The following is a 27,907-nucleotide window of genomic DNA, read 5'->3' as shown; positions in this document are numbered from 1 at the left end:
GGTATAAAGTGGGGTTTTTTTGCTTCACTCTTCCTGAGCTGCTGTGCTGTGTTGCTCCTCAGCCAGCCCTCAAGCTATTGGCTAGTTGATTTTAAACAAGCAAGACCCTTGCAGTAAACAAACACAGTCATTTCATTTTAAATGTTCATAGGGGGATTTACACTGCAGGACTGATCTGACCATCTGATAGCAACAATAGGAAATTCAAGAAGCTTTTTCCAGGGTTCACGTGGTTTGTGGTTTCTGGTAAGCTAAATGTACATCTTCCAAAAGTGAAGTGAAAATATATTAAATATAGCATGGCCATAGAAAAGGAGAACAAAGACCTGGCACACCTCTCTAATGAAGTGCATGGCAAAGGCTCCTTTTAATTCAACAGGAATGGACCACAAATAAATAGTAAGTCATAAATATTACTCATGTATTAATACAGTAGACTAATTAGACTCATCTGAGACAAAGAAAAACCACATCATTTTATATGGAAATTACGCACAAAGCAATTTACAAATAGTTTATGTCATTATATATTAATCAACTCTTAAAATAATTGTAGGTGCATTTCCACCATTTGTCATAATACAAATTCTGGTCAGAGCAAGGAATACAATAGCAACATATGTAGAGTGTATTTCTGCTGGCAGTCAGCATAGTGCTCTGTGCCTGCAGTCAGAGCCAAATCCACCTGTTGCATACCCAGAGAGCCACACTCTGAAATTCTCTTTTTCCTCCATTTCAATGTTCTCGGGTGAGAAAGTTTTAGCAATATTAATCCCTACACTGCAGCATTGTTAATTTTTACTTAAAAGGTTCCCAAAAGTTTTAAAAATAAGTTAGCAATAATAACAAAATATTTCAAAGATTGTATCTGACCCATTCCTTAAACTTCTGGCTAAACAAGTTAAAAATCCTGGTGAGACCCTACACTCTCACTACTACAAACTTGTTTATTTACAGCTGGCTTACTTACAGGATGCAATCTCCAAAGACCTCATGCTTGATCATTTAATTTTTGTCACTAATTTGGTACATTATGACACAATGAAATACTGGTCACTGAAAGTCAGTTTATATATAATTCTGCATTTCATTTAGACAAATTATAAACACATGGCCCAACAGATGACTGACTTTCTTTACAAATCTCTCCCTTCTCTCTTTGCATATTTTTCACTGTATACACCAACGGTAGTGAAAACAGTTTTTAAAAAAGCATCCTTCATTAAAAATATTGACTCTCTTCTTGTTTACTACGATACTTAACCATGCTTTCTGTCCTGAAAAAAAGTAATTTAGGGAAATTCTATGGTCTGAATTATGTGAGGCTTCAGACATGATGGGCTTTTTTGTCATATTATTTATGATTCTATGAATAAACCAAAAAGTAAATAAAATGAACATCTGAAAATCATCTGGCACAAACTGAGCTTCAGCTCATACTGAAAACTGTATCACTTAGTACAGCTGACAACTTCTGAAGAGTTCTCTTAAACAGTGCAAAATGTTTATTTTCTTCCATGAAGATGTGTAACTTGAAGAAGGAATACCAGTGTCAAAGCCTGATTTCATGGTGTAGTGCACTCATGGACCTCTGTAGACCTTGCCATATTCAAGGCTAAGGTTACAACAGCCAATTCTGTATTGGGAACATTAATAAAACTCGGGAACAGTTCAGGAACAGTTAATAAATTTCCTTTGGCTGAAAAACAATTGCCACATGATTATAATACTGCAGAGCAGATCTGTGGAGACCGAAAGTATCACATCCATTGGGACTGGTGAACATAAGGCCACAAAGAGGACTGTCTTCTCTTTTTCATATTTCATTAAAAAAGAAAAAGACAGTTTTACAAACAGAAAAGAATCCATCTCAAATAAAAGGGACAATAATGAATCTATTAGCCTAAAATGAATATGTTTGTTTAAAAACAAAATATTTCACCGCAAGGACAGTAAAACACTGGAGAACATTAGCCAGGGAAGTTGTGCAGTTTACATCTTGGAGAGTTTCGAGATGTGACTAGAAAAATCCCTAAACAACCTGGTCTGAATTCAGTGTTAATCTTCTTCGAGAGAGTCTTCTGAGATCCCCTCCACTTGAAATACTCTGTGATTCACTGTTTCTGCTGCTCTTGAATAATCTGGAAATTACTGACAGAATTAGAAGGTCATACCTGGGAACCTTAAAGTAAGAGCATTCTCTTAGCTGTTTGTCCTCTCTGTGCCTGCAGGCCTGTACAAGCCAGGAGCTCCTGCACTGCACATTCTTCTGGGAGAACACCATGTAGTATAATCCAAGGTTTGTATCTTGGATTAGTTACTTGCATAAGCATTTCCCACTGGTACCTGACTTCATTTAGCCAAATGTTGCATATCTGTAATCATAATCATTGCTGCAGGGGATCAGTTATCGCTATTTGTATAGTGGCAGCTCCTGATAGGGCTAGTGATGGCCATAGCCTTATTTTGCCACTGCATTAAAAAAAGTGGGGTTGCCATCCTAAAGAGATAGAAGCCTCAGTCAGGCTTAAAAGAGTGGTGGCATGCACAGACAGCAACTACTTACACAAAACCATCATCGTTAAGAAAAAGTGCTTCTTTAATAATTCACTGCAGCTGAATCTGCAACTAGTAGCTAAAGGAAGCATACTACATATACAACAACACGCTGTATTCTGGCATTATAGAAGTCATGACTGACATCTCTAAATGTGCACTATCAAAAATAAATGTAAACTATGTAATCAAAAAATGAGCATTTTTTGGTTGTTGTTGTTTTTAGGAAAAATGGATAATTTACACTATCTATAAAAGACAGATTAAGGTTTACAACTATCATGCAGGTGTCCCAAGGCATGATCCAAGCTAAATACATGCAGCTTTCATTCAGACTACTAGCTACACGCTCTTTACAAATTATCACCGGTTTTCCCAACAGGTAAGGTGATAGTCCTTTTGGTGAAAAACACGTAACAACCAAATAGAACATCATTATTTGAAGATATCTTTGAACTCCAACTTCCATTCTGACTACATTGCACTTTTTTGTGTTTAGAACATTACGACATTAACACCGTTTAGTAACCTTAAACTGCCACCTGTCCTGTAGAGATCATGAGCCTGCAGGCGAAGATGAACTTGATTGACAGTTTGAGTGTCAAATCTTCAGCACTCTGTCTTATGGTTTCATTCATCAAGGGGATTTATCTCTACTTTTGGCAGAGAGATATGATGATCATTTAGTCTCCATTTATATAGATCAACTCAGATCTATCAATACATGTCGATCCAGAGAAATATTAATTTTTTTTACTCTTGTTTTCACAGCAGTAACGATATGTTTCAGTGAGGTCTTGGGAGCAGTTAGACTAAACATATGCTTAAATATGTATTCTCCTTCCAGGTTACAAGGTGTTTAATAGATAAAGTGCTGTTTAAGTGGTCATGCTGCTATTCTCCATTTTTCTGTGCATTTCTGACAGGTCTGTAAACTATGTGTTCAAGAGAGTCCCCTGCCTGATCTTTTGTTTATGATCAACACTGTTTCAAACAGAGTTTGAATCTAGAAAACAGAAAACTAATATGTTCTCTGACAACCCGCAAATAAAAAATAGCAAGAACACATATTTGAAATAATAAAATATACATTTCATTATTCTGCTACCCTGAGAATGGGGGCAAACTGCCAGTGATAATGGCTGTGCACATTTATTTTTTTTCCTTCACAACATGAAGATATTAAAATTCAGACTAGCTGAACTAGATTAGAAACCTGATCTAACTGTGATATTTAGAAAGTCTAGCACTCTTCCTGATTAGACTCTCAGACTGGATCATCAGTCTCTGGGACTGTGAAATATGGCATTTATAGTAATGTAAGTCCTTATCATTGTGGTGACAAAAAGCATTTTAAGTGACTCACCACATGTGAGAAAAGAAACAAGACTTTTTTTTTTTTTTTTACAGCCCAGTGTCATTTGTAGATGGAATGTTTGGTATCCAGCTTGGGTAAGTATAGAGATCGAATATAGGCACTATCCATGTCATAATTGCAAGCATAACTACAGCAACTCCGATGATGTTAATGCCCAAACCAGCTTTCACCTGAAAAAGAGGGAAAAGAAAGCAGAAACATCAAGATACTGAAGAAAATTTTTTAAATGTTTAAAATCCCCGTTAGGGACTTTTGTTTAAAACTCACCATGTCCATAACAGTTAAATGACCATATGAAAATACGATGGCATTGGATGGGTTTGATACAGGAAGCAGGAATGCGAAGGAAGTACACAAGGTAGCAGGTATCAAAATGAAAAGTGGATTCACATGAATGGCTTCAGCCTATTGAAAAATAAGAGAGTACAGCTGTCAAGGGATGCATTGCCAAATTAAATACATAAATACAAACTTCTTATATTACCACAGGTGAACTGTAGATAGAACTGCTAGTCTAAATAGTGAGAAATATCTTTTTTGGTAACTCATTTTTTGAGATTATATCTGAGAATGCTTCAGAGGAGAAAAGATAGTTCTTTAAATTCATGCCTGATGTTTTCTGATTGTAGTTGAGTCCATAAAATAAGGCTATTGCAAAGGCTGCTCACATTTCACAGGCACGAGAAGCAAAAACACTGCAAGAAAGATGATGAAGTTGTGTTTGTATGCAATTCGTAAGAGGAATTCAATGAGGGGTTCAGTTCTGTTTGATATCTTTATTGGTGATCTGAATAAGGGGATCAAGTGTACCCTCAGTGAAGCTGCAGATGACACTAAGTTGGGTGGGAGTGTTAATCTGCTGGAGGGTAGGAAGGCTCTGCAGAGGGATATGGACAGGCTGGATCAATGGACTGAGGCCAATTGTAGGAGGTTCAACAAGGCAAAGTGCTGAGTCCTCTACTTGGGTCACAACAACCCCATCCAGCACTACAGGCTTGAAGCAGAGTGGTTGGAAAGTGGCCCAGCTGAAAAGGACCTTGGGGCTGACAGTCAGCTGAACATGAGCCAGCAGTGTGCCCAGGTGGCCAAGAAGACCAAAGGGATCCTGGGCTGTATCAGAAATAGTGTGGCCAGCAGGACCAGGGCAGTGATCATCTGCCTGTACTCAGCACTGGTGAGGTCCCACCTCGAGTACTGTGTCCAGTTCTGGGTCCCTCACAACAAGAAAGACATTGAGGTGCTGGAGTGAGTCCAGAGAAGGGCAAGCAAGCTGGTGAAAGGTCTAACGGGTAAGTCCTATGAAGAGAGGCTGAGGGAGCTAGGGTTGTTTAGTCTGAAGAGAAGGAGGCTCAGAGGAAAATCGACAGACTAGAAGACAATCAGTAAGTTTTGAAGAAGAAAAAATCAGATGTTTTGATAAAAATGATGAGAAGAAAGGACAGAATTGAGCTAAGGACAGAAGAAATGAGAATTATGTGTAAAGCACATCTATTAGCCCTCTCTTTGCTGACAACCTGCAGTGTTAACCATTTTTGCTAAAGATGCGGTCCTAAAGAAACTGTAAGAGAGCTGTCTTTTTTAAGAGCTTCAGATCTTCACAGATACTAATAACAACATTAATTTTCATGTGTTGAACTGTGCTGAATTTTGCTGGGGTAGAGTTAATTTTCTTCACAGTTGCTCGTATGTTTTAGATTTGTGCTGAACACAGTGTTGATAATATAGAGATGTTTTTTCCTCCTGCTGAGCAGTGCTTACACAGAGCAAAGGCCTTTTCTACTTTTCTTACTGCCACACTGGCAGGGAAGTTGGGGGTGAGTGGGAAATTGCTAGGAGACACAGCTGGGACAGGTGACCCAAACTGACTCAAGGGATATTCCTTATTATATGACCACATGCTCAGTATATAGAGTGGGGGGAAGAAGGAGGAAGCAGGAGGATGTTTGGATGGTTGGCATTTGTTTTCCCAAGTAACTGCTATGTGCGATGGGGCCCTGCTCTGCTGGAGATGGTTGAACACCCACCTGCCCATGGGAAGCAGTGAATTAATTCCTTGTTTTGCTTTGCTCGCCTGTTCGTTCAGTTTTTGCTTTCTGAGTTAAACTGTTTTATCTCAACACATAACTTTCTAGCTTTTACCCTTTCAATTCTCTCCCCAGTCATGCTGGTCAGGGAGTGAGCAAGCAGCTGTGTGGTACTTGGTTGCTGACTGGATTTAGACCACGACATGAACTTTTATCTAATTTTACTAAATTTTCCACATCCCTTGTAAGAAATACTTTAAACCACCAAGTATCCAATGCACAATACAGAACAGGAAAATAAACTGCATGAAGTATTTTATGGAGACTTTTAAAAACTGCTTCTTTAAGCAGCTGTATTATTATATGGATGATAGAGCATATTCTGATTAAAAATAACATTTGTTATACTCACCAAAGGAGATAGTATGGGCAAAAATATTGTAATGGTAGCTGCATTGCTGGCTACTTCTGTTACTGAAGTGACAATAAGACAGGATATCAGGATAACCAACCACAGTGGTAATGATCCTATAGGGGTCAATTTACTTGCTACCCAGTCAGAAAGTTTTGAAACCTGCATAAGGAATATGGTAATATGATTATGTTTAGCAAGTCATTGTAAGAAAAATTTTAAAAATGGTGTAGAAGAGACTTTACTCATCTGCTACTTGCAAAATATTTATGTAAAAGAGAAAAACACTGGAAATATTTTCCATATTCCTCCCACATATTTTTAAGCCCATTTTTCTAATTCAATTGTGCCCTATAGAAGCCCATGCAAACTATATTCCATTTATTTATATTTGTACCTCTGAGATGGTTAGTGGAGTCTTATCAGAAAATGGTAATATGCATATATCAGGCTCCATCATCAAAGTCTGGGTCCAAACCTGCTTGATTTACTTGAGTAACCACCATTGTTCACATAAGAGGTACTTCAGTGACATTTGACATTAACCCTAAGGCTTTGGAAACAGTGTGTCTTCACAACTCCTACCACCATCAGGTTTAAATTACATAAGAAACAGTAGTCATCAGTTTTCTTGGAAGACAAAGGAAGCTTCTTTTTTTGTAAACCTGCTTTGTGAATATCTTGAATATTCATCACATTTATCATGTTCAATATTGCTACAGAATAACTTGCTAAAACAAGATAATAACTGAATTCACTGCATGTCTGAGTTGCTCCTGATGTGGGTCATGCTATTTGTTCAGTAGCTTCTATAAATTGCATTACCTCACAGCCGTCTGCCAGTGCAAACCCACCACCAACGAGAATAGCTATTTCCCAGGGCATGCATGACTGAAATTCCTTCCAAGTAATGAGTGGAGTGTAACCAAAAACAGCTAGAGAAAAAAAAACAAAACAAAAAAAAAACCAAAAAAACAAATCCCCAAACAACATTTAAAAACATATTGACAAGCTCTTGAAATAATCTCTCTGAGGAAGTACTTGGGAAAAATTCAAAGGCAGTCATTATAACATGAAGAAAGCCTCTGATGGAATCAACCTTCACTTCCGGGGACAGATCTTTACTGGGGAAAACTGTCACAGCTTGGAGACATAAGAGCTGTAATGGTTTCCACCAGTGGAATATTGGCCCCTTTCCCCTCCTTCCCTATGTGGAAGATGGCTGTGGGATATCAGTGAGTTTAATTTACTCAATAAGGCTGCACTATTCACAGATTGCTGTGCAAAGGCTATTTCACTTAAGCTCATTTAGGTTATGGTCTTGCATTCTCTATGAACCCCCAGATCTCATTGATTTCAGCAGCACAATTGAATGCATAAGGAGGACAAGGTAGAAGTACACTTTAGGGAACATTTCATTTTGAAGAGGAAAAATTGCATGATAATGAACTCATGTACTATTTTGAATTTTATAGGATACCTTAATTAAGCAGTAAAATTTTCCAAAAATAAGCCCAGCCCTGCCCATTCAGTCCCATTTCAAAGCCCATTGCAGTCAATGGAAAGGTTTCCACCTGCAGTGATGAGCTGCAGGCAGCAGGTTCCTGCACAGCACTAGCTCCTGCTGTTAACATTGCATAATTGTTGGCACTGACTTCCAGGCCATGGATGCTTTATATCCCAGTAAGATTTTATCCTGTATTAAGATTTTAGCATTATTACTTAACAACATTCCTCTAACCAGTGCAATAAGTTCTATTTATAGTAGCATCTTAGGTACCTTATTGTAGTGAAATCTATATCAAAATATACTCAACTGTTTTCGCCATTTGAAGTCCTAGACAATGTTTTTACTGGAATAATAAAGAACAGGACGCCTATCGCTAAGGCAGCTGTTGAATCCATAATATAGCTTTTATACCTGAGGAGAAGTTAAAAAGAAAAAAACCACATAAATATACATATTCAGGAGGAGAAGAGGAAAAAGATTGAGGAGGAGAATAGAGTAGCAGAGAAGAGCTACTGTAGACCTGACTAGAACCCTCTATTCCCCATCCTTTACACCACTTGATGTGGTGGAAATAGGCAGAGGTGAGCCTGGAAAAAAAGAGGGTGGGTGAAAGGTGTTTAAGTTTTTGGTTTTGTTTCTCACCTTCCAACTCTATTTTTATTTGGTAATTAAATTAATTTCTCCCATATCAAGTCTGTTTTGCCCAATGATTGAAACTGATAAGCAGTATCCCTGTCTTTATCTTGACCCACAAGCTTTTTGACCTTATTTTCTCCCCTGTCCTGATGAGAAGCAGCAGTGAGAGGGCAACTGGGTGGGCACCTGGCAGACAGTCACAGTCAACTCATCACCTCTGTAGAAATATTTTGTGCAGTCCCTCTAAATTCATAAATAAACATCTTGAGTAAGTATGTGTTGTTTTGCCACACAGAAAGGGTGATGTTTTTGTAGCTAAGAAAAGGCAGCATAGCTTAATCTTCATCCTGCTATGGCTGTCATTACTAGGATCATAGTCACAAGGGTCATATTTGTTTTGGTCACTTCCAGGCTACCTCATGCAAGTTATGACATGATTCAGCCTAATATGACATGACATGTGATTGCATTCCCTTCCAAGGAAAACTTTAGAGGGCATCGACAAAGTAATGTCCCTGTGAAGAACCTGTAACCATGCTTATTCTGAGAATGTTCTGTATTTCCCTGCCAGTGAAAAAAAATCCTCAGACAATGGTAGCTAGGTTCAAATATGAATATGTGGCTCTCTGGATTGAAAAAAATAATTTGAGCTGTAAGTCCCATATTTGAAAGGTTGTTTACAATGCTTGTTTTTCAGTATCAGATGTAGCTCTTTAAACAGTGCTCAATGAGCACTGAATTTTAATATGAAGCAGAAAGAGAAGCCAAGCCAGCCTGATTGCTTAGCTAGCTGATTGATTGCTTGATTAGGTCAACACTCCAAAACCCCTTCAAGAATACAGTGTTTCATACAAGACAATGATCATTAGCTCTGCTGTTGTTATGGGAGGGGTAGTAAATGTTCTTTTGCAATTTTTTTTGATAATTAAAAGTAAATAATTTTTAAACAATCTTAGTTTTTAATATGCTTTATAATGACAATTTTTGCAGAAAATAATTTTGCTTCACGCTTTAAATCTTCGAAGTGCTACAATTATTCCTGGTAACATCCACTCCCAGACTTTCTGGAAGAGCCCTGGGGAAGGTGTATAAATGCATGAATGATGAAAATATATTTAAAGAGAGAAAGCATGATGGATACAGGTTCAATTTCATTTCTGACAAATGCCCAGGAAAACAAAATTGGAAATTACATCCTAGTCCAGCACTGGCCTTTGGGCCATCCAATAATAAGTGTTAAATCCATAAGGACCTAAACAGCACTAAGTCCTGCTCATCCCAATCCTGCAACTACTTCCCACCACTCCAGAGCAAAGCTCAGACCTTTATCGCAGAAAAAGAGAACTGAAATTACAGGAAGTACAGCAAGAGTAAAGGAGATATCACAGTAAAGTTCCTGTAAGACTGACTGATTACTCAGGAAAAAAAATCCAGGTGATCCTGTGGGACCTGAAACAAAAAGCAAAACAATGCAATAGTTCTTCGCTTTTTTGTCATTAGTTGAACTGTGATGTTGAGGGAGTTATGTATGAACAGAAAGTAATTTATAGCATTAATTTGAGCTGCCAAAGCAGGGTATGTGGGCCTGTATGCATACTAGTGTGGCTGTCACTAAGTGCAGGAGATCAAAAAATTCTAATCAAAGATTCATTATTGAAATTTCATGTTTGATGAGGAAGTGGGATACTGTGACATTAATCATTATGTGTTCTTCCTCACCGGATCAAGTCTAAAACCTAGGCATAATCCTTCTTAGGAGGCATTTACCATAGAATCATAGAATCAGCGGGGTTGGAAGGGACCTGAGATCCTCAAGTCCAACCTTTGATCCAACACTGCCGTGGTTACCAGACCATGGCACCAAGTGCCACATCCAGTCTCATCTTAAAAACCTCCAGGGATGGAGAATCCACCACTTCCCTGGGCAGCCCATTCCAATACCTGACCACCGTCTCCATAAGGAATTTCCTCCTAATATCCAATCAAAACCTCCCCTGGCAGAGCTTAAAACCATGCCCTCTTGTCTTACTGGTAGCTGCCTGGGAGAAGAGACTGACGCCCACCTGGCTACAGCCTCCTTTCAGGGAGTTGTAGAGAGTGATGAGGTCTCCTCCGAGCCTCCTCCCCTCCAGGATAAACAACCCCAGCTCCCTCAGCCTCTCCTCATAGGACTTGTGCTCTAGTCCCTTGATTTTATCCTGTAATGGGTTTAACACATTTCAGTTATTGCACACATGCATATGTGAAATCTCTAGAGTTTATCTATACTGTATACACTACAAAGATTTGCATCAACCTGGAATATTTCTGAAATATTGAAAATATTTTCATTTTTTAAAACTGAAAAGAAAGGAAGGTATGTAGTTAAGACACAGTACAGTTCTTGCTGCTGTATCAAAAGGGACAACTTACTCTGGGAAAAGTGAAGACCACCCTGGGATGAAGCCAGGATCTCTGGTGAACCACAGAATGGTCATTAGAATGAATAGGACAAGTGTAACAGTTTCTGGGTAGCTACAACAGAAACAGAATGAGTTATCAATTTTCTTAAATTCACACTTGTATTTAATTGCTCTTGTTTGCAGATTTATAGTTTGGGATACCTCATTGGTCCAAGTTTCTTATACTCTTCCTGAATCACCCGTGATGAGGCCTCTTCTCTAGCTGTTTTCTTCTTGCTGCACTTGAACATGTTTTTAAAACTGGAATGTAAAGCAGTAGTATTGCTGAGTGTGTATTAGTGTATACAGAAGAAAAACAAAAAGTCTAACTTTTCTCATATCAGTTACCAATAGCACTTTACAAAAGGAAAAATGTCACTTTACAGTGCAGTATCTCCGATTTAATTATCACAAACTGAGCATATTGGAATTAACTGAAAAAGTCCAGTGGGAGATTGACAGAGGCTGCAACAAAATGTGTCCTGTTCTTGACTAGTTCATTTGCCCAGGAAACATGAAACTTTTATCATGGAAACTAATTGAAACAATCAAATATATAACCTAGCTATTTAATGTAAGTCATCTATGACTTTGCTTTACTTTGTTTTAGAGTGAAAAAGTTTGTATCACATGAGTAGCCTGCAGAGTATTTGCTACAAGCTAGGTTTTCATTCTTGGCTAAGACTCTTACACAGTGTTAAAAAGAACACTACAAATCAAGAAAAATGACCATCAAGAAAAAGAAAACAATATATGTTCACATATAAAGTGGTAAGCATGCGATGACTCTATCTGCTTAAAAATAGTCTCACTTTTCATCTCTTGCACTGTAAGTAGCCATGTAATTGTGGAAAATTGCTGTCCCACTTATCTCTCCAGATGTTAGTGAACTTATGGAGAGCAAGGCTTTGAAGAATCAGCCCAAAAGAAGTATGTCCTCTCCAAAACCATAAAAGCCCAAGCTCTGTGGAAAGACAAAACCCCTACCATACCACCACACATGAACTTAGAAGAAGCAGAAGTTTTTTACTTCAGATTTACAAATATAGTCAGTTTATACATCAGATATTGTTAAAGTATTAAAAACAATCCCTGACTCCACAAAAGGGCATACTCCTGACTGTGAATCTTCCAGTCAGACCAAAATGTATAAGATTTCAGTATTCGTCTGTCTTGTAAGCATGCATTATTTAATGATGACTCATTTTTGTTATGGACTTTTTACGCTGAGCTAAATAGTCAAGGATCCCTATTTTAGAAAATTCTTGTTCCATCCAGAGATTAAGTCATACTAATCAAGGACAGAAAATCACTGTTGCTGCATTTTCTTCCTATTGAACCTGTTAAACCTAGATGCGGTATTTACTCCTGGTGCAAATTATCTTTTATACCAGTTACCTTTAGTTTTATTTATTATACCATTTACTTACTCAAACCCAAGGAAAAGCCACTGGAGCCAGACCCAGGACAGCAGCAGAATAATAACTCCAATGGGGAAGGCAAGCATAAACCAGGATCCAAAATTGATGCACTGGCAACCTGGGTAACGTCTGGATGAAAGTAAAAAACATGTTCAGTTGAGCTTTGCAAAGGAATGAAGACTTGTGAGAAGTGCCAGAATGTACTGCTGCAAGACAGTGCTTCTGGCTGGCAGCATGAGGTGTCCTCTGGTATCCTCTTCCCTCACCCTCCCATCCTTATCTTCATGATCACTACAGGAACAAGCTGTGCCAGTTATTCGATCACTGGATCAGCAACAGATCTGACGATCTGACATGGACTGAGATGTGTCTAACCTTAGTTCAGTAGGCAAGGGGGGGTCCACTCATTAATTAGCATTAAGGGCCATTAGGACTACAAGGAAACAGAAGTTGAAAGAAAACAGTTATATGAGATGAGACTTTAGCACAAGAAAATATATGAAAAAGCTTCCAATGAACATAGAAGACAACAGTGGAGATTTGTATTTTTAAAACTTCCGTAAGCAATTCAAAACTGATTAAAATCAAAATTATTATTACTAATTTCCATGAATGTTCATTTGCTAGGTGGATTTTCTCTCCAGTCACCTTGTCTCTTTGAGTCTGTCTTAACCTACTGTTACAGATGTAGGCCATCCAGCCAGAGCTCTCCCTGCCATGTGATTTTACAAAAAAAGGAGAAAGGGGCTCTGGTTTTCTGAAAGAAATTATTTTGTTCTTGAATGTGAAAGATGCTAGAGAATCAAAAGAGCAGTGTAATGAAAGCCTGTTTTACAATTTAAATTATTTTGCTCTTGAATGTGAAAGATACCAGAGAGTCAAAAGGGCAGCGTAATGAAAGCCTGTTTTACAATTTACTTTGTGAATAGAAATTACTCTTCTTCCTTTGAGCTCCTTCAACTCTACTGAGTGAGCTTTTAATTCTAAAGTGAGAAAATTCTAGTCTCCTTAAACAGCTTCCTCCTTGATGCAAAAAAATCAGGTAGAATGGAAATAAAATGTCCAGAGAGAGTCTCTAATGACTGTTTCTGATTATTAGCCAATCTTTTGTATGTCATGTCTTGCTAGAAGGAAAATAATTCTGATGGTTACATAGGTTTTTGAAGCTGTAAATGCTTATCATAAATGCTCTCTCAAGCGCCTTTTAGGTTTGATCTGTACTTACTATGATGCTTAGATATATTGCAAGTAAAGTGCTAACAGGGACAAAACCAAAAGTCCTATCGTCTTCTTGAGGTGATGCTCTAAGTTGCAACTGTACATAATGATGAGACAATGAAACTAGAACAATTAAAAGCATTGTGCTGTTACATTATTTATTGATTACAGGGCTATGTACTTTTTATTACATGATTAGCCATATCAATTTTTGAATTTAAAAATTGCAAGATAGGAAAAATGTGACATAACTGTAACAATTTAGCATTCCATCATTTGCTAAAGTGTTTATGGTCTTTCCTGAAGCAAGTCTGATAATTTCTTATTGAGCAATAAAACAAGCTCTTAAAAACTTTATGCTAAAAATTCAATTCCATCATAATATGTAAATTTATTGTGTTTAGATTCCACAGTAGGTTTGTACAGGGCTGAATATTTGTGTATTTCTGCTAATCTGAATGTTGCAGTTAGGTATTCTTCAACTCCCGACCAAATATTCCTCAGGTAAACAGAACAATCAGTTTAAATGATTTTTCAAAATGATCTATTACATAATACTGGTTGGATTACCTGCTGTTGGATTATCTACTACAGGTCTTGCCTGAGGCAAGGATGGACAGGACACACTGAACTATTTATTTTCTAGACCTATTCCCTCTGGAAAATGAAAACACTACAAATGCAATCAATAACTGGTCTTTACCATTTTGCTATGTGCAATACAAAATAGTGGGCAGAGGGTAACCAAAGGATAGTACTTTATTCTACTCTATTTCAAAATTAGAGTATGCATACTTCTGAAAGTAAATAGTTTGCAGAAAAAAAAAGTTCAGCAAGAACTATTGGTTTATCGAGAGCTTTGGAATTAAATCTTCCATTTTCTTTTCAAAGCAGTTCTACTTAAATATGAGAAGGAATATTAAAAAATGCTTTGGAAAACCTCAAAACAAGGTGTTCCACTGAATGCAGGTTTCAGACTTGCTTGAAATTATTTTCTTTTTCATTTATTAATGGACCTAAATTCCTCATTTCAACAATGCTTAGCCTCTTGTAAGTCTCTTCTGATGGTCTTTGCTAAGCAGACCCAGACTTAACCCCTTCTTCACTTAGAAATGAATAACAGCTCTTTACAACCTAATAGTGCCTATCTTATTCATACTAAGTAGCGCCTTCCTTCTCAGACAAGCCCATCTTTTTCCATGCAGTTACTCAAATAGTAAAGTACTACTTAACCAAAGAATGATCATCTTCTTGCATATGTTGGCAGATCATTTATAGCTTTTCTCTGTGTAAAGCAAATACAACCATGCAATTTCATTTTCTGTCTTTAAAAAATAATTTAAAAAAGCAATAGAATCAAGTAATATCAAATCAAAGGGTAAAGTTTCTAATGCATTTTAGGGAAACCATGTGAGAGCTCAAGAATAATGTTAGAAGTCTGGATTAAAATGAATATAAATAATATAGTCTCTTACGAATTGAAGTGCTCAGTAAAAATCAGATTAGTCGATGTTCCTGCGATTGTGGTCAGCCCTCCAATGGTAGCAGAATAAGCAATACATAAGCACATCACTTTGAGAATCCCACTGTATTTGTCCTTTCTGCCTTTTCTCTCTGCTTCAGCAGGTGGTAGGTTCTGCTTAGAAAGTATATACACCAATTAATATATATGAAGGGCTCATCATGAGGCACAAAAATAGGATTCAAGGATGCCTTAGAAGAGCAAGACAATTTGCTGGTAATACAGCTGTAAGCAGTGTGGTTTGGTTTGTTGTTATAGTGGTACTGCAATTATTCATGCAAAGGAAAAATAGGAATAGTCAAATTCTGAAGTCCTTTTCCTGATCTGTCTTTACTGAGACAAGAACTTCCTTTATATATACTGATATATATATACACACTGTAGATATCAACTTTGTACTCTGGTGAGGTTGGTTTAACTTGTGTAAAATACACTGGGAGCACAAAACCACTAATGACATGATTATGTAAGCAAACTGTGTGTATATGTGTGACTACACATATATCTCTTATTCACGTGAAACTAGAATAATTGCTACTTGTGCCGTGTTAGGTGTTGCATAGAAGTGAGATTTAGGTTAAAACTAAGTTACACTATGTAATAAAAAGACACCTTAAGTACCTGTTCATTTCCTTTTTCGTTTTCATTTTCAACTGTGCACACAGTACTTGCCACACTGTTGTTATATCTGGAAAACAAAGGCATGTATTGTAATAAACAGATATTCTATTTAGAAGAATTCTTAGAGCAGAATTTAGTAAATTAATAACAATTACCCATTAATTTGCTTTTCTTTCCACTCAGCATTTTCACATTCTCCTATGTGTTCTGTAAGACAGTGATGCAAAGACAAATAAGCATTTAAAGGAGCAAAACTGGAAAGGCTTCATCAGCATGTCCCATTCCATGCAACCACTTCACATAGTCCCATGAATACATTTGTGAGTGCCGGTCTGAGAAACAGTTGAGTTGTTCCCTATTCCTTCATGACTCCTATTCCCAGAATCTGAATCCTTTAATGAGGAGAAATCTTTCTAACTTATAATCGAACTGTGTAGGAAACCAGTTTAGATTCATTTGTTCTCCTAGCATTACCCTAGACCTTAAAGAGCTCTTTTCTTGTGCTAACATTTAATACTCAGTGTATCTATAGCCTGCAGTCATATTTCAGACATTCCACTGGACTGATAAGCCAGCCTCTCCCCTTCTCTCCTCCTCTCATGAAACTACCATCTTCTGCACCTGTACAGTTTTAATCTATCTTTGTGAACATGAGAGAGCTCACATATGGTATTCCAAGAGAAGTGTCACAATGAAGCGTGTAATGACAATAGTACTTCTCCAACCATTTAATTGTATTTCATGTGTTTTTTACTGCCGAGGGCGGGCAAGGACCGAAGCTGCAGCGTGTGCCTACCGTCCAGCTCCAGTGCTGGGTTGACGGAGCCATTAGAGCAAGACATCTCCAGTGCATCAGCTTCTGCTTCAGCTCTGATGATCTGCTGAGCTACAGCCTCTACAATTGGCATCACCATGGCAGCAGCAGAGGTGTTGCTGAGCCACATCGACAAGAAAGCACAGCTAACCATGAAACCCAGCATAAGCCTGGAATAGGAGAGATGAGTCTGTGACTGCTACAGTAACATCTCCTATCACCAGTCTATTTAATATAAATGGAAAATGTTTTCAACAGAAAGCTTGAAACACTAAAAATTTAAAGTCTGTAATTGATTTTTGAGGAAGTTTATGAATTAAAATTGATCAAAGACACTGAAATTACCATATTTTAGTGTTAAAGGTTCAAATATGTTGTCAATTGAAGTAGAAGCAATAATGTTTATTTACAGAATTATACTATATTTGAGCCATCTTTGAAGAAAGAACACCGTACACGTCATGAATTCAAATGAGAGTTAAAATGGCTATACTGCTAATGCTATTAATCTTGCATTATACAATCCAGGTCAAACCCCTGGAGTTATCTCATAGGCTGTAAGTCCTCTAGATACCAGTCCAGTTGTTATGGGAAGAAATATTAACAATTTGGTAAATGGTATTTAGTTCTTAATCAGAACACCAAGCCAGGCACAGGGATTATTGGGGCTTCAATAAACATCTTCTTTGATATTAAAAAGGAAAGGGAAGGTCATTAGAATGCCTTAGTCTGGTCTTGGCACAACTTTTTCAAGTTTACTACAAATAGGAATTGCATCTGTGCAATTCCTGATTGCACTGATGCAATACACTGAATTGTATCAATGACTGAAAAATCAAATATTCCATATTGTATCTGGTGAAGTTGGACTGTAAATTTAGAATACAGGCCACAACGTCATTTTACTGCATTTCTTGGAGTTGTGAATGCGAACAGTCCTCTTGACTTCCTGTTCCAAGGTGCTGTCATTGCCATTAAACACCTGCCATGCATCACCACAGTGAGAGACCAACTGAGTAGAGGGATGGTGGTGGTTCAGCATTTTCTCAGAAGTCATCTGTGCAATTTGTAAAGCTTGATCAAGAGCTCCACAAAGAAATGGAAGGTCTACTTAGAACATGAAGCCAATATAAAAATTTTATAAAAATCGCGTGAACATTATTTTATTATGTAAAAATACTGTTCAAAATGTCTCTCATAGCCTTTCGTTTCAGCCGTTACAGCAACATTTCAAACTAGATTTTTTCTCAGCAGGGGTACCTTGTTTTTTCTCTGTGCGCTTTTAATTGCATAATGATAAAATGATCTGTAGACTTGCAAGATGTGGACCAGATTTAACAGAAATTGTTGTCAATAAACCCCAGTAATTCAGGTAGTTTTCGGTTAGGTTGTCAGACAGAGGCTGTAGAAGAATTGTGTTTTTGGGACAAATTCTTATGTAGAAATTACTGGTCAGGATAAGCACACTGAATATGAATTTTCAAGCTGTAGAAAAATGCCATTTTAGTAGAACTTGCAGGGGACGTTAAAAATCAAAGCAAATTAAGGAATTCACTACCATGTTTCAAAACTGTTCATCATAAATTTCCAGCATTTGATGGATTGATGATCATGCGACCATTTTGTACAACGTAGTTGACTTTAATGAGGAACTCTGAAAGTGATGACAAAATAGTAAAATATATGCTATCCTGTTCAGCCTCTGCATTCAGTTTTTCTGCATTATTTTCCCGGTGGTATTGTTAAAAAAATATTTTGCATGGAACCTTGGATGATAATTTCATTTACATTTAACTATAAAGTCACTCTTGGCTATGTAGTACACAATCAATGTTTTATTACCCATTCTAGTCCTTGCAGGCTGCATAGACATATTCACCTTTCTCTGTTAGTTGCAGACCAGACTGTGTGGTGCAAATGACAGGAGGTCTTTACAGACTCATAGAATCATTTAGGTTGTAATAGACCCTTAAGACCATAAAGTCCAGCCCTAAACCTAACATTGCCAAGTCCATCACTAAACTATATTCTTAAATGCCACATCTACACATATTTTAATTGTCCCCAGGGATGGTGACTCAATCACTTCCCTGGTCATCCTGTTCCAATGCCTGACCAACTCTTCACAGAAGAAATTTTTCCTACTATCAAATCTAAACCTCCCATGGTCCAACTTGAGGCCATGTCTTCTTGTCCTATCACTTTTTACCTGGGAGAAGAAATTGACCCCCACCTGGTTACAACCTCCTTTCAGGTACTTGTAGAGAGTCTCTCCTGAGCCACCTTTTCTCCAGGCTAAACAACCCATCTCCCTCAGCCGCTCCTCATAAGACTTGTGCTTCAGCCCCTTCACCAGCTTTGTTGTCCTTCTCTGGACATGCTCCAGCATCCCAATGTCTGTCTTGCAGTGAGGGGCTCGAAACTGAACATGGGATTTGAGGTTTGGCCTCACCAGTGCCGAGTACAGGGGGACAATCACTGCCCTGGTCCTGCTGGCCACATTATGTCTGATATATATTTGTTTCTCCAGAAGAATGCATAATGAAAAATCCAGAAGTCTCCTGCTATTCTACTTTCACTGCTGCACCCCCTCATGACCTCTAATGCAGAAATCTCCTCCAGTGATATCTCTGCCTTGGGCAGGATGAGTCTCCAATGTACACAGGCTGGCTGGAGACTGCTGCGAGCAGCAGAGGACAGCTGGTGCAGAGAACAGCACCATCACTGCTGTGGGCACCGCTAATGAGCAGCAGATGCTGAGAGATGGGTAGATCCTCTCCTTCACCAATTGTCTTATCATAATCTTATTATCCCTTTGTCATGATCAGGAAATGTGATGAGCTAGTTATGAAGGATACTGCTTCCTCAGGGTTACAACGCTGTCTGTGGAGTTTCACAGCATATTCTGAGTTGGAAGGGACCCACAAGGATCATCAAGTCCAACTCAAGTGAATGGCCCATACAGGGATCAAACCCAGGGCCGTGGCATTATTAGCACCATGCTCTAACCAACTGAGCTAATCTCAGGAGTTACTCTAGGTCTCCTCAGCAGCTGGCTGCAGGTTGAATTGCCCACAGCAAGTTCCCCAGCAATGTTCAGCTTAGCATGGTACACCATCCACTTGTGTTCTCCCTTTAAAGATTTTGGCCAAAAGGTGAGAAGTGAGCTTTAGGAGTGACCAACCAAATAGAAGTTGAAACAATTAAATCTACATAGCTCAAGAATACAGCCAAAGATAATGGAAGGCAGTAGAAGAAGATTGTAAGGAGTATTTTGTCAAAACAGAAAGCTACCAGCTATCAAAACATGCAGAACCTAAGCAAAATACCTGTGATATTTATAATTAGGTCAGACAAATCACTGAGGAATAGAAATAATCCAGCATTTCCATGAGGTGCTATTAGTTAGACCATCTCGTTTTTTAGACCTGGGGTTTCTGATTTTCTGACCTTTTGCTTCCTGTCAGTCTGTTTCCTGGCAAGGAGTCATGAATATGATATATTCTGGGAAGCCAAACTTGCTCTACAAATCTTATCTGCAGCCTTACTGGTGTGCTGACAGGTGCATCTCTGGGCCTAAACCTTTTCTGCAAGTTTGTAAAGCAAGCAAAGAGTTTTCACTTCATAAGATATATGATGATAGTGAGTAAGCAGAGAGTGTGATTTCATTTCCCTCATCACCTCATCCATCTGGGGAAGTTCTTCTCTTTTGATAGTTTTTTCATATGTAGACAAAGGAAAAAAATGTAAGTAAAGACATTGTGCTTAATGTATTTTTCCTTCCCCACATGTTTAGTTTTATGATTTTTTTTTTCCTCACTGTGCATTTGAGGTCTTCTTGTATTTTTGGGAATGTCCAGAATTTTGAAAACACTATTGAAATAAAAATTAATAATCAGCATAAAACAGATTTTATATTGAAGGCATTGGGTATGAATGTTCCAAACACCATCAGGAAACAGGACCCCTATATTATTCACAAATTAACCATTCTTTTTGTCCAGAAGGATCCTTATTATGAACAGAATCACTGAAAGGGAGCTTTCAATTAGGACCTCAGCAAAATAATAAAGTGTCACCTGGAAATCAATCATATCAAGTCAAATATCTACTTTGAGTAGAAAAGAAAGGCTGGATTTCTACTATTGAAAAAGCACTAGGCAATTATTTCTGGAATACGTAGATTTCCACAAGTATTATTTCCTTCAAGACATTGTTTAGCACATACCATGCAGGCTTGACACCCACCAGCATCACCATTCTTAAAGCCACTCTTTTGTGCAAATTCCATTTTTCTATTGACGTTGCCAAGCAAATTACTCCAGTCAGCAGCAGATGAAAGTCTTTAAAATAAGAAGATGCCACCTGAAATAAGAAAAAAAAAACAAACCAAAAAATCCAACCAACCAAAAAAAAAACCAAAACCAACCTTTTTTTTAACTAAATGATGAATTTCTGTTAGTATTTGGTATTATCAATTTAATGGAAAAAAATACGGTAATATTATATACTGAAATAAATATCAGGAAAATTTTTTGGCTTAAAATTAAACTCTTAAGTTCATTGGAACTGTTAATTTCATTTAACCAAATGTTGCAAGAGTAAATGCATGAAAGTGCATATTGTTAAAACAAAATAAAAAATAGGGTTTATGACAGAACAACCTAAAATTATCAGTCACATCTCACATATGGACTAAATCACCAATGAAATGTTGCTTTTATTACTTTTGTCATCTGTTCAACACATACAATAACAACTTTAAACATAGAGTATGGGGTCATCACTTTGACATGAAGATGTATTTTGCTAATGGGGTTACACTCAGCATTTTGCATGGGGTCATTAGTATGACACCTCACGTCTGTAACATTAAGATATTTTATATCTAACTAGCATTTTCCTGTTGACTGGCATCTAAACACTGAACCATAATATAGAAAAAAGTGTTAAAGAAATACGAACAAGTCCTGAGGACAAAGCATGTAAGCAAATTTTGAGGCAGAACTACTGTGGTTGGCACTCCATGGATTAGCCTGACAGGTTTCAACATTATGCATTTCTTTCTTTGAAGTTTTGATCCTTCATATCCACAATATAAAAGAGAGAAAAAAAAGATTTACCTGCTTGGATTCCATTATACCAAACAATGGGAACATAAAGGCAGGGAGCAAAGCTGAAACAGCCAGTGGCAAAGCTTCTGTGAGCCAAAAGATGGCAACCACAAACAACGTGTATGCACATTCTGCTTCCTAGAATACAAAAGGCACCAACAAAAATATGAGTCGATCATCCAGTGGAAAAAATCACAGCTATGTCAATAGAGAGATCTCCCACACCTGGAAAAAGTCTGAGTCGAGGGACCTGATTTTTCTAAGAGATAGTAAAATTACTTAAATTCTACGACTTAGGAAAGGTAGGAAAAAAGTCAGCTGCCTAATCCTTCAAAGACAATTAATCACATAGGTCATTCTGGAGCATTCTCAGGCCATGAATTACCATAAATCACAAACATTCTCTATATGCAAGCAAGCCTTTAAGCCTCTAGGAGAACTCACACTCAAATTTTGTCTCTCCTGTAATCAATGAAGTTTTTTAATCAATATCAATAAGGTAAGGATATGATCTAATGTAAAAAAGCTTTGTGCAAGACTGACAAGAAACACAGCTGTTGTTTTTAAGACTTGTAATTTTATTGACTGTCTTTTATTTAAACTCCTGAAAAACAAGAGTTTTTTCTTTTTCTTTTTTTTTTTTTTTTTTTTTGCCAGGAGAATCTTTTTCAATGCTACCTGTAAAATGCAGCTACAGCCAAATATAATGAGGTGAAGTGAGTCTAGTTTCTTCTAAAATCCTAGAAACTTCTTTTGTGTGTTTTTTATTTATATTCATGCTTTTTAAGGAAAATGGCTCGGAACTTTTAGTGCCCCTGTTTAGGGTATGAAATTGCCCAACAGCAGCACAGATGATTTGTACTGGGAAAGGGAAAGCTGAATGATGTGGCTCTTGGAACCTTTGACTGGTAAAACAACAATGTTAAATCTAAGTCAGTCAGCTATGGCTATCATTTATTTTTGGAAAGAAGTTTTTGTTATGTATTAAACAATTTGAAAATGTCAAAATTCATTTAGCAAATGTTCATCTCACTTAAGTCCTACCACATTAAGAATTTCCTGGGAGTTTCCTCCTGAAAAGGAAACTGAAATACTGAAACTGTGATGTGTGTGAAGCATGTTGCTCTGTAACCACTATCTGTGATGCAAGCATTTCTGAAATTAACTTTCACATATTGTCACACGTGATATGTATAATGCACGTGATAACACATCACAGGAGAATTCCATTTCATTCTACTGACATCAGAGCTATACCAAATAGAATCATTAACAACATCTTTAGATAGTTGTTTCATCAGCTTGGATTTGTCACAAGAATTAGTGAACACCTGAAGAATTTATTCCAAGTAAAATAAAACTAATCCTGCCACAGACTTATCTTTATTTAGGAACCAGAGGAAATTTATCAGGTCATTGACTTCAGTCATTTACTATCAGACAGCACAATATGTGTTGAACTTAAAATCCTTTATGAAACAAAAAAGTAAATGCAGCTCTCTTCCTGACAGTTCATCTTCACTGTCAATCATACAGAGCTGTTTAAAAGTGTCCAAAGATAATAGCAAGGACAAGATTTTCAATGTAATCTAGATGATATTAAATGGGAAAAGCATTTCTGAACAAGAAAACAAATACGTGACTCAGAGCTTCATGAATCCAGTACAGAATTTTACATTGAAGCTATCTTCTCTACAATTCTATGTCAATACACTTTGACCAAAAAAAAAAAAAATCAAAATGAAAACATAATGAATTTATTCAAGATCCCTTCCAACAGAAACTATCTATGATTCTATGAATCTTAAAAGATCTGAGAATCTCAGTCTTTACATACAGGTGCAAAATAATTACGTCTCAAAGCACGTCACTTACTTTGGTTTTGATGATAAGTGGGAGTGGAAGTAAAAGTAGTGGAGTGAGGACAATGAGCAGTAACCTTCGGTAAACCAGGAGGTAGCTAAGAATCTTCATGGTTGATGGTTGGTAGATGGATTTTCCTGCAGAAACTGCCAAAAAACTAGTCTGACTTTAAATAGCTGACTCTGATTAATATTTTTCCAAGCTATCACCTTTAGCCATTGCTAAAGCAGGCCAGTAAAGCAAGTTAAAATTAAATCTTGATCTTTATTGTTTTAGTGAGTTTATTAACAGTAGGTTGATAAGATAAGTGTTCATCATAAACCAAGGCTAGATGTCAGCTCTGTCAGGACTTTCTCTCCCTGCCCTTCCTCATAACAAGTTTATATAATTAGAGCAGATTTTAGACAGCTAGAAAACTAAAAGCTTCAGGTGCTCTCCCAGTCACTGTGGACTTCAGTAGGAAGTCAAAACATATAACATACATAGAATATATATTCAAACCCAATTGTGACATTGCGTGAAATCAAGAAACCATATGCAAGATAATTATTGAAAAGAATTAAAAATTCTTCCTTGTCGTCTCCATCTGTGGAGGTATTCAAGACTTGATTGGACAAGACCCTGAGCAATCTGACCTGAACTTTGCTCTGCTTTGAGCAAAAGGTTGGACTAGAGAATTTACAGAAGGCCCTTTTAGCCTCAATTTCTCTGTTGTTTCTGTCTGTCTAGAATTTAAACTATATGAAAAAAATTGAGGGGAGGAGGGGGTTTCTGTCTTGCCAGGCAGGGAGTGTATGATAGCTCATTTTCTCTTCTCTTGCAGAAAGAGGATGAGGTTTTTTATATACATCGTATAAAGCTTTGAGGAAGGCTAGGAGTAGAAGAGTTTTTGAGGCAAAAGTAAAAAATAAAAAAACCCTTGCTTGAATTTTCCTGTTTTTCAATAAAAGAAAACTTGGTACAGTCTTTGTAATACAACAAACTAGCATCAAACAGAGAACAGGAAAAGATAGGAAAGAAGCTTGTACACTGTCTATGGATGAAGATCAAAAGGGGAAAGAACACACTGTTTTGTGCTCAGGATCTTACATGAAGCAGAAAATCGGAAGAGGAGACAGATGAAGAAGTCTTTGAGCTATATCCAGGACTATCCAAAGGCCAGGTAATAAAGGTGGATTTTTACTATCCATATAACTTTTTGATTATAAGAATCCATGTGTCAGGGTACAGACAAACCAAGTGATCAAATTGCCAGTGTTGGGTACAAATGTCTGGTTTCTGGAAGGTAGGACTTTGGTTATGGGAAAGCAATATTTCATATCTTACTGTCAGGAAGGAAATGACTGAAAAACCAAAGGTGGGAAACAAATTGGGGATGAAAGTAATAATGAAATAACAGCCTTTGCTATTGGGCAATTGGGAAAACAGCTTTGACACAACCTAGGGAGCTGAGACTGAGACCTTCTGAGAAGACAATGTAAGGAATTAAAGATGTTAAGTGAACTGGAAACTTTTGAAATGGACTGTTCTAAATATATAATGATGAAACTTGTTTAAAGAGTTCAGGAACAGAGAGCAAAGAGAGACATTGTGTGCCTGTATCAGGAAATCTCCAAATATCCAAAAATAAAAAAGAAATTGTATGATATCTGGAAAAAATTGCATGTGCTTGAGGACTGCTATAAAGGAATAACAAAAATTTAGACTAATAAATTCAGGAGGATTTTGATGTGAAATATATTTCAGATGGAGATGTCAAAGAAAAGTTCTGTTAAAATGTCAGAACTAAGAAGAAAACAAAGGAGAGTAAAGGGATTTAGTAAGCAAAAGAGAAGACAAGCTGCAGACAGTGCTGGAATATTCAACACTTTCTTTGCTTGAGTCTTCACAAAGGTAAATGACAGTCAATTAAATTAATTTTGACATGAAAAAGGGAGTGCACTGTGGGCACAGTGCTGGTGGGAGTAGTGAATATTTAGATTTAATATATGTATTCAAGTCAACAGTTCCAGATGAAATTCACCCATAATTCATGGGTGATAATTCATACAGTAATCTGAGAAATATTTTAGAATACATTTGAATACATTTTGTTATGCCATATATTTGGAAAACTGTGTAGTACTACAAGTTCCTAGAAAACTGGTCACATAAATGGAAATGAAATATGGCTAATATGTCACACGAACTCAAACTACTTTTCTCTTTCTATGAGACAACTAACTTAGTGACCAAAGATGTAAATTGCATGTATTTTATTTTACTTTAATAAACTTTTTAGGTGAATTAAGGGTAATTCATAAGGACAGAAGTAATACTCTAGGGGAAATTGTGTCTGTGTGCACAGACGATTTTAAAAAAGTTGTTCTTGAAGAGCAGTTGCAAATGTTTTATATTCATACTTAGAAGACATTTCAAATCTGGTCCTTAAGGGGTCTATTCTGCTTAATTTTCTAGCCCATATTTTTATTAGTGGTTTGAATCATAAACTAGCAATCAGCAGGACAAAGAATAAAATAATACTTTCTAACCAATACTAGATAAAAGCTGCTTTTTCAGCATTCTTTATAGCAAAAGGCTGTGTGGAGATAGGGGTGCACATTTCAGAAAAAAAGAGAAAAGAGGAAAAACTTCCAGTACTAATTCAAGTAAAATATTGCTGATGGAATAGTAGAAATAGTCCTGCAGAATTACCATTGGTAATGGTCTGAGACCTGCAGTCAGCCACCACCAGAGATGGCCAGGGCAGAACTAGGAGTTAAACCAAAGAGGTTTACTTCCAAACTTATGCTGAGATGTTTCTGGAGCAATCAGGCTTTTACAGGTAACCTGAGAATGGATCAATACTCAGGTTGTTGATTGATACTTAGGTAGATAATGAATTTGCAGTGGAGTAAGTTTAGTGAAGGGAGGCTGAAGTCTTTCTGAAAGACCATGGAACTTGGCAGAAAACTTTCCTAACAGGCAGGAAGAAGGAACAAGTGAGGGTATGCAAAGCTATTACAAGAACCCTAAACATACAGCTCTGCATGTGAAGAGGAAAGGGGTTCTAATGTAATTTGAGGTATTACTGAATGATTATGAAAAAAATTATAAATTCAGTTTGAAAAATAAGGATTTGCAACAATGAAAAAAAAATAAAAAAAGAGGGGAAGTTTGTAGGGAGAACGAATGTTTCTTGTTATACTACCCACTGTTAACTGGTCTGGGTCAGTATTGATCCCTTAATCCCTAGCCTTCTTGGAATGCTTAATTTACTTTTGTGATGTCTTGAGTTAACTGCGGACAACTCCTGTGTATTTTCTCAGTAGCTGAATTTTGAGGTTCATCTTTTCACATGAATGATTCTTTTATGCTGAAGCTTTGTCTAGATAGCTGTATTAGCAGCTTGATTGAGGACTATTGTTTCATACTTGAAGAAGGGATTGTGTGCTCAAAACCTCATCATTGTCTGGAAGCAGAAGTGTTTGAGAAAGAGGAAAGAAAAATTCCAAAAGCTGATTTTCCCATAAAACAGATAAAGATCAAAGGCTTGTATAAAAGATCCAGTTATGGGAAATGAAATGGCAAGATGGGCATCATCACACCCCAATACATATGATCAATAAGACACTAGTCATGTCACCATTGGTTAGAAAAAAAAAGAGAATCTCAAGCTTTCATAGGCATTATGAGATTCTGTAGAATGCATACTCCATGTTACAGTCAGCTTATGAGTCTTCTCTATTGAGTGATCTATAAGAACTCTTTTGACTGAGACTCTGAGCAACAACAAGCCATTGCATGGATCAAACAGCATATAGTTCATGCAGTAGCCCTTGGGCCAGTACAGACAGGACCAGATGAGAGAAATACGCTACTGCCAGGAAGCATGACTCAGCTGGAGTCTCTGGCAGAAAACACCTGCAGAAACCCAAGGTCAGCGTCAAGGGTGTTGGAGCTATGAATATAGGGCAACTTTCTGAAAGACCTGACAGTTGATGAGTAATGTGGAAAATAACATATGATTTGATTTGCATATAATCAAGAATCATGTGAACCAACAGAGAAGGAACCTTGCAAGAAGACAGGTAAATACGGCAATGACACAGCCCGAACCAATAATTAAATAAAATATGTCATCTTTCCTGTCCTGAGCAACCACCATAACACATGAAGCCCAAGTCATACATAAAAGAACTCAATGGACATTTTATGAACATTTTACAGGGATGATCCATAGACTAAGGGAATGATATCTGTGTATATATATCATGTGACAGGAAGGAGAGGGGTGCTTAGTAAGGTTGTATTGTAAGACTTGATCATGACATACATTATATGGACTGAAAGGTGGAGATTGCACTGGGTGGATGGATTTTGTTCATAGTAACCTGT

The 27,907-nt window shown here is 37.3% G+C and overlaps 1 protein-coding gene across 2 annotated transcripts; it reads right to left on the bottom strand.

The window, feature by feature from the left end:
- Positions 1-114: 114 nt before the first annotated feature.
- Positions 115-23,669, bottom strand: SLC13A1 (solute carrier family 13 member 1). 2 transcript variants are annotated; one of them, XM_032689065.1, is made up of 15 exons: positions 23,543-23,669; positions 21,677-21,805; positions 20,782-20,918; positions 16,536-16,723; positions 15,895-15,946; positions 15,740-15,806; positions 15,072-15,232; positions 12,388-12,507; positions 11,120-11,218; positions 10,929-11,030; positions 8,188-8,291; positions 7,196-7,305; positions 6,371-6,532; positions 4,202-4,339; positions 115-4,104 (listed from the first exon to the last, which is right to left on the bottom strand). In XM_032689065.1, the coding sequence occupies exons 1-15, from the start codon at positions 23,639-23,641 to the stop codon at positions 3,961-3,963; spliced, it is 1,812 nt and encodes a 603-aa protein (XP_032544956.1). In that variant the 5' UTR covers positions 23,642-23,669; the 3' UTR covers positions 115-3,960. The 2 variants fall into 2 exon arrangements, with proteins under 2 accessions (XP_032544956.1, XP_032544955.1); XM_032689064.1 differs by having other exon boundaries at positions 15,072-15,235; positions 23,543-23,667.
- Between the last annotated feature and the right edge of the window lie 4,238 nt (positions 23,670-27,907).

This window comes from Chiroxiphia lanceolata, chromosome 5, assembly GCF_009829145.1.
Source record: "Chiroxiphia lanceolata isolate bChiLan1 chromosome 5, bChiLan1.pri, whole genome shotgun sequence".
Lineage (NCBI taxonomy): Eukaryota > Metazoa > Chordata > Aves > Passeriformes > Pipridae > Chiroxiphia > Chiroxiphia lanceolata.
Note: the sequence above shows the minus strand (reverse complement) of the source record. Positions and strands in the feature narration are given on the sequence as shown.

Bases quoted from the DNA above. Each gene is read 5' to 3' on its own strand.
- SLC13A1 (XM_032689064.1), bottom strand. From the start codon at position 23,641: ATGAAGATTCTTAGCTACCTCCTGGTTTACCGAAGGTTACTGCTCATT. The intron at 11,031-11,119 runs GTATCCCAAACT...TTTCTGTTGTAG, and splicing joins AAGAAACTTGGACCAATGAG to CTACCCAGAAACTGTTACAC. The intron at 4,105-4,201 runs GTGAGTTTTAAA...CCTCTTTTTCAG, and splicing joins ATTTAACTGTTATGGACATG to GTGAAAGCTGGTTTGGGCAT.